At 44.7% G+C, this 14,398-nt stretch overlaps 1 protein-coding gene across 1 annotated transcript in view; it reads left to right on the top strand.

Moving 5' to 3' along the window:
* Window positions 1-13,204, top strand: part of plppr3a (phospholipid phosphatase related 3a) — a 54,471-nt gene extending 41,267 nt beyond the window's left edge. Inside the window, exons 5-7 of the mRNA XM_067968659.1 lie at window positions 3,728-3,785; window positions 4,941-5,114; window positions 9,251-13,204. Coding sequence (XP_067824760.1) covers window positions 3,728-3,785; window positions 4,941-5,114; window positions 9,251-10,546 — 1,528 coding nt within the window. The 3' untranslated portion in view covers window positions 10,547-13,204. The remainder of the gene's footprint in view (window positions 1-3,727; window positions 3,786-4,940; window positions 5,115-9,250) is intronic.
* The last annotated feature ends 1,194 nt before the right edge of the window (window positions 13,205-14,398 follow it).

Below are 14,398 nucleotides of genomic sequence, written 5' to 3'. Positions count from 1 at the left end.
TTTCAACTTGCCATATCGATCGGAATGTTTTACCTTGTGTCTTGCACAAAGTATTAGAATTTTTTTTTAAAGCAAGGATTAAAATAGAATTTTCGAAGTAGATTTACTTTTTTGAAATCAAGTGCTTTCATTGGCCTAACACCTGAGTGTGATCAACAGTGTAATTCTATACAACTACTTGAAAGAAAGAAAAGGAAGAAAAGAGGAAAAGAAGGAAGGAAGGACTAACTTGTATATCTATAGTACCTTTCATGACCTCAGAATGTCCCAAAGCACTTTACAGCCAATGAAGTACTTTTGAAGTGGAGTCACTGTTGTAATTTGCACACAGCAAGGTCCCACAAATAGCAATGAAATAAATGACCAGGTTATCTGTTTCAATGACATTGGTTGAGGGATAATTATTGACCAGGACACTGGAATGAACTCCCCCTGCCCTTCTTCGAAATAGTGCCATGGAATCTTTTACGTCTACCTGAGAGGTCAGATGGGGCCTCGGTTCAACACCTCGCCTGAAAGACGGAAAATATCTATAACCCTTCCATGTTAAGCCTTTGGCTTGAAAGGCAGAGTTACTGTAGATTCCAAAGTGCTGGAAAATGTACCAAATGAAATGACAAACATGAAAACTTTCTTGGGGGAGAGGAGGATGCCCCTGGACCCTCCTTTGAAGATATATTTAGTACTTCCAGCAAGAATTTCTAAATCAACAACTACTGCAAAATCGTTATGTATGCACTTCAGTTTTCCCTACACTGTCTAGGTTGGCCTGTATATAATCACTCACATTCTTGGACCTTGGGCCTTTACCTCAATGGACAAGGGTCCCAGTCAGTAAGCAGAGTATAGAGAAGGCGGAAGTTTGGAAAGAGCACGGCTCTTTATATGCTGAGTGGGAGACAACTCTTTCCAAGTTCACGCTGGTGTTGCCAATCATCAATCCAGGGCTGTGAAGTAAATCTATGGAATGAACTGCCAGAAGAGGTAATGAGGGATAATTGTATCATTAAATTCAGAAGCGAATTGGATAAAAGCCCGATGAAGGATTTAATAGAGGAGCAGGACAGCATCGTGGGTTTCAGAACTTCCCAGACACCAGAACTTGCAAGATGGTCCAAGATGTTTCTCGGTCCTGTGCATTCCAATATAAGGCGCTTCCACGGTAACCCTGATTGATTCCCCAAAGCATCGTTGTGACTACATGTCAGGGATTTCTTTTCCAATTCTATTTACAGATGATCATGTTTTGATTGTGTGCAAGATCCACGTTATTTCCAGCCATTCTTCTAAGTCGCCCTACCCAGGGCTGCTGTTTCCATGGGATCAATTCCATAATTGAGAGGCAGCTTTTGAGTGTACTGTTTCTTCCATCACTGCACGGGCTCTTCTATCTCTGCCCAAATGTGCGAGGTATGGTTGGAGAAAACCCATGCTGTACCACTTCATAGAAAAGCACAGAGATGGTTTTCAAATGTCTGCCAATGTCCGAACGCCATTTGAGATTTGCTAATACATTGCGAAACAGCCTTCTGCCATTTTTACATGCGAGGCCAAATTTTAATGAACAAGATGCAAATTAGTTGTGTCATAATTAGGGTTTTTAATCTGTTTTTTTGCCTCTCTGGAGATTACATGGCTTCCAGGTGGGGTGGGGAGTGTATATATTGTGATGCACAAGGCATCACTGTTGTTTGGGACAGGCTAGATGGACCAGAGGCTCTTTTCCTGTCCTTCACTGTCTGTATGTTTGTACCTCAATTGTGGACAATCCCTTACCAGAACTTTAGGCTTTTATAAGGGATTGGCCCTCATGAATATTGCTGTCAATGGGTGGATAACCTAACTATCCTAACCACCTATTTGGAAACATTTTGGACTGATCGGTAATCCCTTACATTGTGATCCATTTAGTTGGTGAGTTGCGCTGTATAATTTGGAGCACACATCTGTTTTCCTGACACTTCTGTTTCTTCTTGGCAGCGAGACCCAGCCTTGCTTCAGTGCTAACAGTAATGATTACATTTGCATACACAAGCCGGCAACTTAATTATCACGTACAATGCCAGCTATTATCCCAAACTTATTCACCACGTTGTCAGAGAATGGGATTTGTATTATTAACAGAGAATGGATTTTCATGAGAGCATTCATTCAGCCAAATGGAACCTGCAACAATGAAAACTGCTTTCTTTTTACGCGTAGGCTGAGCTGTACTCACGCCCAGTGAGATCGATGCTCCGGCACGATGGATCTGCTTCGTGCCAAACCTGAGATGCCTGTCCCAGGGTAGCACTAATTCTTCCATTAGCTTGTCAGTCCTCTGCGTAAAGTCGCCCCCTCTGCACCACATTTGTATCGAAGTTGCTTGGATAGGAAAGAGCTTGGCACTCTATTAATACTTGTCCCTGATACTGTTTTTCTCACAACATTACATATTTCACCGTAAAATCTATAAGTCGTATCCGCGCCTTACCAGTTTCATTCCTCACCGTGTCATTGCCAATCAGAGCTTGAAGCCTTATGTCTGCGAATGCTGATAAGTGAACTGAGGACCCTCAAGAGCTGAAGTTCAACACTCACAGCTGAATAAAGGGTATCGTGGATTTATCTTATTGCATCTCGAGATCCTATTTTGGGGTGTTATTAAATGACTATAGGAATGCTTTCTCCCCCTCCACTTCAACTCTGATTTTTTTATGCCTCTCCCAGGAGATTACACGGCTGCGGAGGGGGGAGGGAGAGGTGGGGGGTGGTTAGGAAGGGTTTAGTTGTGATGCTCCGGACGTCATGAGTGTGGGGCAGGCCTGATGGACAAGCTGGTCTTTTCCTGCTCGTCATTTTCGTATGTTTGTATGTTAAATTATGAGGAAAGTTTGCATTGACTAGACTTGTATTCCCTTGAATACAGAAGATTAAGGGGTGATCTAATTGAGGTGTTTAAGATGATTCATGGATTTGATAGGGTAGATAGAGGGAAACCATTTCCTCTGATGGAGGGAGTCCAGAATAAGGGGGGCATAACCTTAAAATTAGAGCTCAGGGGTGATGTCAGGAAGCAGTTCTTCAAACAAAGGTTAGTGGAAATCTGGAACTCTCTCCCCGAAAAAGCTGGGGGCCAAGTGAAAATTTCAAAACTGAGATTGATAGATTTTTGTTAAGAAAGAGTATTAAGGAATACAGAACCAAGGCGGGTAAATGGAGTTAAGATACTAATTGAATGGCAGGACAGGCTCGAGGGGCTGAATGGCCTACTCCTGTTCCTATTTTCCTAAGTTTTATGTGAACTTTTCCGATGCGGGGATGAACATTTCGGACCGGGCACCATTGTGCAGTGACCATGAGTTCCCACATTTCAAACATTCAGTTTGACTAACAATCTGCAATTGGAGAAAATCAATGTTAGTTTAAACAGCAATTTGGGCTGAGAATTCACCCTGACTTTAGCTGCTGCCAATAAAGCCTCATTGGAAAGTGCAGCTGTCCCTGGTGAAACTCAGTGATATATCGGCTCAGTATAGCAGCACTGGGATCAGGATACGGCAAGTGAAAGCTCACTGCATCGTATCCTTTTTATATTGAAAGAACACACAGTATGATGAGTAAAATTACTATATATATATATATATATATATATATATATAAAGTGTCAAGAGGAAGATGACTGGATTGTAATAAACATTGAGCTGAGTGTGTTCAGCGTAACATTTTATTATGTTCTTATCCACAGGAAGAGCTTCCCTTCCCAGCATGCCACAATCTCGGCCTTCGCTGCTGTGTATATCTCGGTGAGTCCCTAGTTTCGTTGGATGAAAGGATATTGCTCTCTTCCATGGATATTAGGAGTTAAAGCAAATTCCACTTACTTAGCTCAATTATGCTTCGCAAACACATTGCAAAAAATAATAAACCATGTGAGCGTCCCCTTTTTGTGAGCTGAATGCCTCGTTTTTTGGATTGCCTTTCTTTCCGACCACTTCCAACTGCAAAACTTGGCCACCTGTATTTTTTTTAACTTCCAGCTACTGGTCTAGGTCTGTGTGCCACAGTCTCTTGTTCCTAATCTTAAAATTAAAAGGTTTAAAGGAATTATTATTATAGCAGGCAACCAGTCAAAGAGCCAGTAGGAACGATCGAGGTGCAGTCAATCAGTGTTTGAAACTATAACCTCGGTGATACAGCCTCTGGGGCCCAGAATGAGGAAAGAAAATATCGTATGATTAGAATGTGTTTGCTTTTAAAAGGTAATGACGCCGGGGTTTAAAGGGTTAAATTACGAGGTCACGTTGACTAAACTTGGCCTGTATTGCCTTGAGTTTAGAATATTGAGGGGTGATCTGATCGAGGTGTTTAAAATGTTAAAAGGATTCGATAGGGTAGATAGAGAGAAACTATTTCCTCCAATGGGGGAATCAAGAACAAGGGGACATAATCTCAAAATTCAAGCCAGGCCGTTCAGGAGGGAAATCAGGAATCACTTTTTCACATAAAGGATAGTAGAAATCTGGAATTCTCTGCCCCAAAAGGCTGTGGATGCTGGGGGTCAATTGGAGCTTTCAGGACTGAGATCGACAGACTTTTGTTGGGTCAGGGTATCAAGGGATATGGAGCTAAGGCGGGTGAATAGGATTGAGGTACTGATCAGCCATGATGTAACTGAATGGCGGAGCAGGCTCGAGGGGCTGAATGGCCTTCTCCTGTTCCTATGTGTTCCTAATTTTAAATTGATGATCCCTTGTCATTGACTAAGCAGCTTTTCTGAGCCAGTTTCCCCAATTGTGCCGTCAGTGAACACAGTTTAAACAAAATGGAACTCTAACAACAAATGGATCCTCAATGTTTTTCTTTTGACAGAGAAGCTGATGCAGGGAGTGCCTTTTCTATCGGGACCTGCACAAAGTGATTCATGGAAAAAGATAAAATCTCTCATGCCTTTCTTTCAGATGTACTTTAACTCCACGATATCTGACTGCACCAAACTCCTGAAGCCAGTGCTGGTTTTTGCCTTTGCGATTGCCGCAGGTATCTGTGGCCTCACCCAGATAACACAGTACAGGAGCCACCCCATCGATGTATATGTGGGCTTCATCATCGGGGCCGGGATTGCTGCCTATCTGGTGAGTGACATAGAGTGAATCTCATAATCTCTTCCTCTGTTACGTGCCGGTGATGGGGCAATAAGTACTCGGGGGGTGAATTTCCTCAGAGCCTCTCCCACTCCATCGCCTCTCTTTCAAACGGGCTTGTCGCTGAAGTTTCGGAGGGAGATCTGGAGGTAACAAAGACGTGAATGAGGGATTCAGCAGCAGATGAGCTGAGGCTGGGGTGGAGATGGGCGATGTAATGGTGGTGGAAGTAGGCAACATTGGTGATGGAGCGGATATGTGGTCAGAAGCTCAGCTCAGGGTCAGATAGGACACCAAGGTTGCGAACGGTCTGGTTCAGCCTCAGACAGTGGCCAGGGAGAGGGACGGAGTCGGTGACTAGGGAACAGAGTTTGTGGCAGGGACTGAAGACAATGGCTTCGGTCTTCCCAATATTTAATTGAAGGAAATTTCTGCTCATCCAACACTGGATGTTGGACAAGCAATGTGACAAATCAGAGGCAATGGAGGGATCGAGAGAGGTGGTGGTGAGGTAGAGCTGGGTGTCGTCAGCGTACATGTGGAATCTGACGTGTTTTCGGATGATGTCGCTGAGGGGCAGCATGTAGATGAGAAATAGGAGGGGGCCAAGGATAGATCCTCGGGGGACTCCAGATGTAACGGTGCAGGACCGGGAAGAGAAGCCATTGCAGGTGATTCTTTGGCTACACCTCAGGATGTCCCAAAGTGCTTTACAACCAATGAAGTGCAGTCACTGTTACAATGCAGCCAATTTGTGCACAGCAAGATCCCACAAACAGCAATGACATAAACAACCAGATAATCAGTCTTTTTTAGTGATGTTGGTTGAGGGATAAACGTTGACCCAGGACACAGGGGAGAACTCCCCTGCTCCTCTTCGAATAATGCCATGGGATCTTTTAGGTCCACCCGAGAGGGCAGACGGTGCCTCGGTTTAACATCTCATCTGAGAGACTGCAGCTCCGACAGTGCAGCACTCCCTCGGTACTGCACTGGGGTTGTCAGTCTAGATCTTGTGCTCAAGTCTCTGGGACGGGACTTGAATCTGCGATCTTCTGACTCAGAGGATCGAGTGCTACCCACTGAGCCACAGCTGACATCTGAACTACAGGCAATAGCCCCAGTCAGGAGCAGCCCCTTTCGTAAGGCCTGCCCAACAAAACAAAGCTTGAGAGTTGGCTCGTCCTGACTTGCAAACGATGAACAGCCCAGAAGCTCTGCCATTGATAGTGTGAACAGCTGTCCCAGGGAGTCACCACAGAGTGAAATCACCTTCCCATATTGGTGCGAGCGTTTCCATTTACAGACCGATTACAATCGATCTTGTTTTCCTATCTTTAGCTCGGTCCTCGTTGGGTTATCGCTGTGCTGAAGCATTTTGATTAAATGGTAACGCATTTCCCGACTGAGTGATTGACTATTTATTAATGAGACGCTGCTGATTCTGTGGAATCAATAACAAGCACCAGAATGGGGACACGGTTTGCCCTGGGACCATAGATTCTCATTAACTGGGTGTCTAGAGACATTAATCGAAAATGGTTTTATCATCAGAGTACTTATATTCCAAATCTGAATCTTGCCCCTTGAAAACAAGGCATTCTTCCATTCTTCTTTGTTGTTTTAAAAAAATGGCAAAAAGGTTGTGTATCATTTTTGTCACGGGGACCTTATGCATAAACGATATGAGGATTAACAGGGTGGTAACGGCCTCCAAATGGAGTCGTAGCCTTCCCGCCCCTGTTAACGTGGCAATGCGGCCGGCGCCATTTTGAAAAGGGCCTACTATCGGGTGTCCAAAGTGCCCGTCAGATTCAGGCAATAGGCCCCTTTTAATATGGAAATCAGGGTCCTATGACGTAAATGGGACCCCAATTGCCATTTTAGATCAGAACTAGTCGGAGCCTGCGCTGTGCACACTGCGATCAGTTCCACGGGCGATGGAGAAGAGGAGGCCCAGCAAAGGTATGACTTGAATTATTTTTGTGGGCCTGAGTGGAGCAGGAGTGTACCTCTAGGGGGCCCACAAAAATAATCCAGGCCTTGCTGTCCTGGGAACACCACCGTCCCGATCGCGACCCCCTCTCCCCTTTTGCCCCCCTCCCCAATGGTTTACCTTCCTGGCGGCAGCTCTGGCCCGGTTTTCTGTGCCTTGGGATCTCCTGTTTGGCGCCTGCAGCTTGCCTGGCGAATGTAAAGGAGGCCGGAGCCTCACGATCACTGTGCCGAGAATGGACCTAGGGTCAGCATCAAGCACTTTCAGCCTGGTGTAGCACAGCCAGATAAAGGGTAAAACACTCTCTCCTCTGCCCCAACAGCATTATCTCAACCCCAACTTCAGAAGAGCCCCTCCTATTTTGCCAGTGTGACCTTTTCTTTCCCCCATTACCAACCCAAGCCATCCAATGAATAAGACCAATTAGTGATGGATATATGCTACCAGCCCATGCCCACACTCACTGCACATAGGGTCCTTACAGATAATGGACTGGGCTGGATTTAAATCCAGGTCCCAGAGGTGAAAGATCTAACCCACTGTACCATCCAGTTCTCCCTTCACCCCTTGATTTTGTGATCTACGACCAGAAGATATATTGGACCAAAAAAACAGGATTTGTAGAATTGTCAAGCTAAGTTAGGGAAATTCACTCTCTTGCTCATATGTTGAGCTAGCATGAAAGGGAACGATAATGATTTGCAGGTGACCTCTCTGAGCTTCATGGTCCTGTTCTGCTATGCTTTCCAGAGAGCCCCAGGTCTATCAGAGAAATCTGTGCTGCTTTGCCCATTCTCTTGACTGCAGTGCTGTTGCTGTTGTTAGGTAGGTTCCTCCTTTGGTTTCTTTCACCCATCACTGGAGCACTTCTGGCGAGAACAGATCAAATTATAACTCGAGACCAACAGAAGTCGCACCTTGCTGAGGTACACAGGATGTGCAAGGGGACATGTTGGATCGTGAAATAATTCATATCTACCCACTGCAACATGTCTGCCAACGAGGAGTTCCCATGGAGACCGCTTTACCACAGTGTTGGCTATGGGTATTAATTATACACACGGGCTTGATAAGCAATGAAGGTTCCAGGATAATTATAGCTAAGCAAATGTTGCAATAATATACCGGTTTACTGGAGCAAGTCTTAATCTGTTTTTTTAAATGAAACTAGAGAAAGGAGGAATGCTATTTACTGAGTATCTCCTGTCAGAAGTAAATATAATAATTAACTTGGACACCTGAATCATCATTCTAACTGCATTGTAAATATATCCGTGCAATCTTAGTACAATATGGAATCTTGTGAGTGAGGGCATCGCCATTTTATAAAGGAATTGCAGGCCACCATTAGAAAAGAATGTGGTACCATCCACTAGAAAGTTTAACAAACATAGGAACAGGAATAGGCCATTCAGCCCGTCAAGCCTGTTCAGCCAGTCAATTAGATCATGGCTGATCTGTATCTCAACTCCATTTAGGCAGGGGTATCTCCCTTGATACCCCTGCCTAATAAAAAATCAATCAATTTCTCAATGGCCCTAGCTCTAATTTTAAGGTTGTCCCCCTTGTTCTGGTTTCCCCCACCAGAGGAAATAGTTTCTCTCTATCTATCCTATTGAATCTCTTTACCACTTTAAAGACCCCGATCAGATCAACCCTCAACTTTCTAAACTCAAGGGAACACAAGCCAGGTTTATGCAGCCTATCCTCGTATTATAAATATTTATGCCCTTAGAGGAAGTTCTTCTCACCAGACCATTGCTGTGAGGTTCCATCCTACACTTCTGTTGAGAAATGCTAGTCGAGGGTTCAATGGACTGAAGAGAATGAGGTGAAAGGTCAGGGCGTCCACTGAAGTTAAAATGGCGCAGAGGCAGAAAGAGCGAGGAAATTCAGGGCCGAGATGATTTTGAATTGAAGTCAGATTCAGGATTCTATATAAGAGTTTCATTCCTGAGCAGTAACACATCTCGCCTTGATGAGCACAGTTTTATTTTAAATTAAAACCTGATTTGATCACTTTTTCATCTTCGATTCAGATGTTTCTTAATTTCAGAGTTTAAAATGAATTTGAGCTGTCAGACTCAATCATGAAAGCTGACTGTTACTGTTCCTCATTTTACTTTCACAGGGATTTCATGCTGTGGGCAACTTCAAGGCGTCGGAAGATGCCTCTCCCACGAGACCTGCTCCTAAGGGTGGGCTTAGGCCCCTGACTCATCTACGCCACGACTCTGTCTATCAGCAAAGTAAATCCCTTAGCACGGACGAACTGAACCCACAGCCGAGGCTTGATGGTCTGGATCACCACCTGGCGCAACGCGAGAAAAATTCCTTAAACAGCCTGAAACGAGCAAGTGTCGACGTGGAACTATTGGCACCGCGCAGCCCTATGGGCAAGGAAAATATGGTGACCTTTAGCAACACTCTGCCCCGTGTCAACACACCAAATTTGGATGAAGCCGCCCGCCGTCACATGACTATCCACGTCTCGATGGATGCCTCCCGGTCCAAGCAGCTCATTTCACAGTGGAAGCAAAAGTCAATCGACAGCATGTCTTTGGACCGCGACACGACTATCAGCCAATCGCAGCCCCAAATGAGGACGGCTTTGGAGTTACGAGGCGCTGGGTTTGACCAAGATGAGCCGACACCATCGTCCCTGTATCCCACGGTGCAAGCCAGGAACTCAGAGAGAGGCAGCGGCGCGCGAGTACTGATACAGTCGAGGCCTGGGCCCTCACAGCTGGTTCATATTCCTGAAGAGACCCAGGGAAACATCAGCACCTCCCCCAAGAGTAACTCAGCCCGGGCAAAGTGGATGCTCATGGCGGAGAAGGGAGGTGTCCCACGACCGAACAACCAACCACGCATCATGCAAGTCATCGCCATGTCAAAGCAACAAGGCATGATAACGGTAACGCCGAAACACTCCGACGGGTCCAGTAGCTCCGAGTCCTCACACTACAAATCTCCTTCTGAGCGTGATTCTTCCAGTATTGTCACGGTCGATGCCCACGGCTCCCATCCAATCGTGCATGTCTCTTCTGGAAATGGTGGCGTGGGACCCTGGGAATGGAAATCGCCTCAGGGCGGCACTGACATTCACGAAGGCTACGAGTTGAACGACCTGAACAGGGACTACAGAAGCTACAGGTCGGCCAAAAATAGCGGCATCTCTCCTGGTTCTTCTGCCAGTGACCTTGAACAGGAAGATACTCGTTTCTGCAGTGTCGCCACAATCAACGTCGCGGGGGCTGAGAGGAGTGAAACCAATTCAGACACACTGACCATTGCCTCTAGCCGGGACTCAACGCTAAGAAGAAAGTCCAACACTGTATTTCTAGGTGAGCGGGAATCCAGCACAGATAGTGATCAGGATGCTTACTTCAAGAAACTTCAAGCCAACAGGAGATTCAAAGACTGAACAGGCCCCTTAAAATGGAGTGACATCTCTTGTACATATCCTATTGAAGCACTCAGAGTACCAACTCCCTACAATGCTTAACTTTCGAGAATTGGTTATCCATGCAATGCATTTATTACCACATTGGACAAACCGGGAGCAAGGAAGCAGTTGCCAAGGAGACCTCTGTTGTCAGACTTTTCTGGTTTATAATTCATACCCTTCTTCACAACTGATTTCATTGCAGTTTGAGGCTTTCCCTTGAATCAAAAGACAAACCGAAGGCTGGCAGTAAAGATCCAGGTCGAAAGATCCAACATTATTAGAAGACCTTGCATGAAATATTGGTCAGCCACTGTTAAGAAAGAAAGACATTCACGAACTCAGGACGTCCCAAAACGCTTCACAGCCAATTAATTACTTAACAGGCCAGGATGTTTTGGGCCATTTTAACTCGCATGTTACTTGTGTTCTTATCTACTTCAGGCTTTTGGAGTTGTAGTCTTGTATTTAAGTTGTGGTTTTAAATTGGTAATGGTTAAGGAAACAAGAAATGAGACTATGTCATTTGTAGTTTACCCGATGGTGTAACCCGTTAGATTGTGGCTAGTTAAAATGCTAGTCAGCATCCTGTGCCAAGCACGGTGCTTTGTGGAAGACACGTGGACAATAATGACTAGTACACCTGTGCCAAATGATAGCCGACTTTTGCAAAATAAGTGTTGGCACGGATTGCGGACGGTCTCATTGTGTAAGAGATACTTGGGTGCTAAAATATTTTGATTGACATCGATATTGATTGTAAATTGGCAAGCAAAATGATCTCACCGCTTAACTTGCTATAACAAGGCAGCAACCTTGAACTAAGAACGACTGAACAAAAGCAAAATACTGCGGATGCTGGAAATCTGAAATAAAAGCAGAAAATGCTGGAAACGCTCAGCAGGTGAGGCAGCAGCTGTGGCGAGGGAAACAGAGTAAAAACATTTCACGTCGTTTTAAATCTGAAGAGCTCTGATGAAAGGTCATCGACCTGAAACGTTAACTCTGTTTCTCTCTCCACAGATGCTGCCTGACCTGCTGAGTGTTTCCAGCATTTTCTGTTTTTTTATTGAAGAACAATTGTGAATTAATCCCAACATATGATCACTATGGTAGAGGGGAATATGAAACACCTGAGATCGATCTAGTGCAAAACAGACTAATAGGTCTATATGTAGGCCAGGAATTGTGCAGTTTTGAAAGGCAAGCAATATATAGGAACGCAATATATTAATTAGCCATTGGAGTCCATATTGCTACTCACACCAACTGGGATGTGGATGACAAGTGCAGTTGTCTGTAGTGTATTTCCCTTTGGTAGGTTAAGTATAAAGTTTGCACATCCTAGTTCAATGGCCCTTAATTGGGTAAGGCTCTTCCCAGGACCAGCACTGTGACTTGTTATCACATGTGTGATTGAATCTAATCAGTTCTCAGCCACTTGCCGAAGATCAGGTGTCATACCTTTTGAAAGTCCGCCTCCAGTTGCCCAGATTCACACTGGTGTCGGAACTGTACGTAGGAACAGAAGTAGGCCATTCAGCCCCTCGAGCCTGTTCTGCCAACTGACAACCATTGTACTCTCCTTTTGTTGAAGATTGGAAGGGGCGGCAAACGAGGATTCATTCGCGTGGAAGACAGATGAACTAGGGAGAGGAGGAACTAGGGAGAGGAGGAACTGGCCGTTGATCTCTTCAGGACTGTAGTGGCAGTTTTGCACAGAATTAAGACAATATTTCATTTCTTCCAGCTAAAGTCTCAGTTACAATATTGTTTTGTGGTGTTACGATTTCCTGTGAACCTCCTGATGATCAGGATTAGAAATGTATAGAGAGTCATTTTTATGAATGTCACTGGCTTGTTCCAAAAGCTACACAGAATGTTTACTCGATATTTAATCTGGAAATAATAGTCGGCCTGCTTGATGTTTAGTGATGTGTGCTTATGCTGCACAGGATGACTGGTCAGTTTTTTTTAAACGTTAGTCAGTAAAGCCAGTTCGCTCGAAGGTGTAGCCAACCCTTAGACCTCCAGAAGGAGTTGTGCGACATAACAAACTGTGCCTCTCATTCTAGAGTATTCCATGGAGGGGGTGGAGTTGAGGTTCACTGCTGGGTAAGTCCAACCAAGGTGGGTGGCGGGTTCATCAGTCTGAACCAGGCTGAGTGGAGGTGGAATATTCCAATTTACTTGGAAATGACAGGCCGATGGACTGTCCATCAGTAAAGATAGTCACTGTCAATAGGCACATGACACCACCAGACGAAGAAGAGACAATAAAGGGGTGAATTGAGTTAAAGATAACTCCATGATATTGTGAATCTGAAAACCCATGGGCCAGATGAGCGCAGCTGAACACAGATACATTTATGGAAACCCAACATTTGAAAAATTGGTTGTGTAAATAGACCTTTACTAACAAAGTGAAGACTGGTTCCAAACAACACCACCTTCTACTGGTTGTCTGAATAATTACTGTTTATAGATTAACTTTGTTATTAATTGTGAGGAATTATGTGCCTGATTTAGTGAGGCTAACTGTTGTGCTATGCTAGTGATTTTAATGGTAGGTCCTGATGTACTGAAGTATTTTGTACTTGGAAGGTGTCATTTGGACAGAAACAAACTTTAGAATTAATGGTGAATTCAATAAACATTGTTTTAAAAAAAATTGTGTACATTAAATAGCTCTAATTTGCTTCTGAGGCGAACCATTGCGTTACTTCCTTTCGAGCACTGTTGTGCATCCCCGATTTTAATCGCTCCACCATTGGCGGCCGTGCCTTCAGCTGCCTAGGCCCTAAGTTCTGGAATTCCCTCCCTAAACCTCTCTACCTCTCTCTTCTCCTTTAAGACGCTTCTTAAAACCTACCTCTTGGACCAAGCTTTTGGTCACCTGTCCTAATATCTCCTTATGTGGCTCGGTGTCAAATTTTGTTTGATAATCGCTCCTGTGAAGCACCTTGGGACGTTTTGCTATGTTAAAGGCGCTATATAAATGCAAGTTGTTGTTGTTGTGCAAAGCACAGCAGAAAGGCGGATTGCTTTCAGAGGAATGTAGCTGACGAGGTGATGGATGACAGCGTTGGAGAACGGAAGCTGTTTCTACCCTGTACCCATTGACGCACGCCAAGAACTAACAAGTCACGTACAGCATATATTCTGGGCCGTACCGATTTTGCTTCTCCGCTGCTATGACAAAAAAAGGAAGCTGGCTCAGTGAACTCCCTACCCCGGGGTCTCAATGTAAACAAGATATTTTCATTATTCACATTTTTTCAGGTGTGAAAATGATTTTGAACCAAGAATCCAATCTATAGCTCAGTGCCATTCAACTTCATTGAACAGATTACATGATATAGTTCACCTTTTTAAAACAAAAGTTGCATTTATGTGGCGCCTTTCATGACCTCAGGATGTTTCAAAGCATTTCACAGCCAATGAAGTACTTTTGAAGAGTTGTTGTACTGTTGGAAACGCGGCAGCCAATTTTGAGCACAGCAAGATCCCACAAACAGCGACGTGACGATAACCAGATAATCTGTTTTGGTGATGATGTTTGAGGGATAAATATTGCCCAGGATACCAGGGAGAACTCCCCTGCTCTTCTTCATAATAGTGTCATAGGATCTTTTAGGTCCACCTGAGAGGGCAGGCAGTGCATCTGTTTAACGTCTCATCCAAAAGACTCCGCCAACGCAGCACTCCCCCAAGTGTAAGCCTACATTTCGTGCTCAAGTCCCTGGAGTGGGACTCGAACCCACAACCGAGGTGCGAGTGCTACCAACTGAGCCACGGCTGACACTGTTAGGGAGACACCATGCAAACAAT

Source organism: Heptranchias perlo, chromosome 29 (genome assembly GCF_035084215.1).
Source record: "Heptranchias perlo isolate sHepPer1 chromosome 29, sHepPer1.hap1, whole genome shotgun sequence".
NCBI classification, from domain to species: Eukaryota; Metazoa; Chordata; class Chondrichthyes; order Hexanchiformes; family Hexanchidae; genus Heptranchias; species Heptranchias perlo.
Note: the sequence above shows the minus strand (reverse complement) of the source record. Positions and strands in the feature narration are given on the sequence as shown.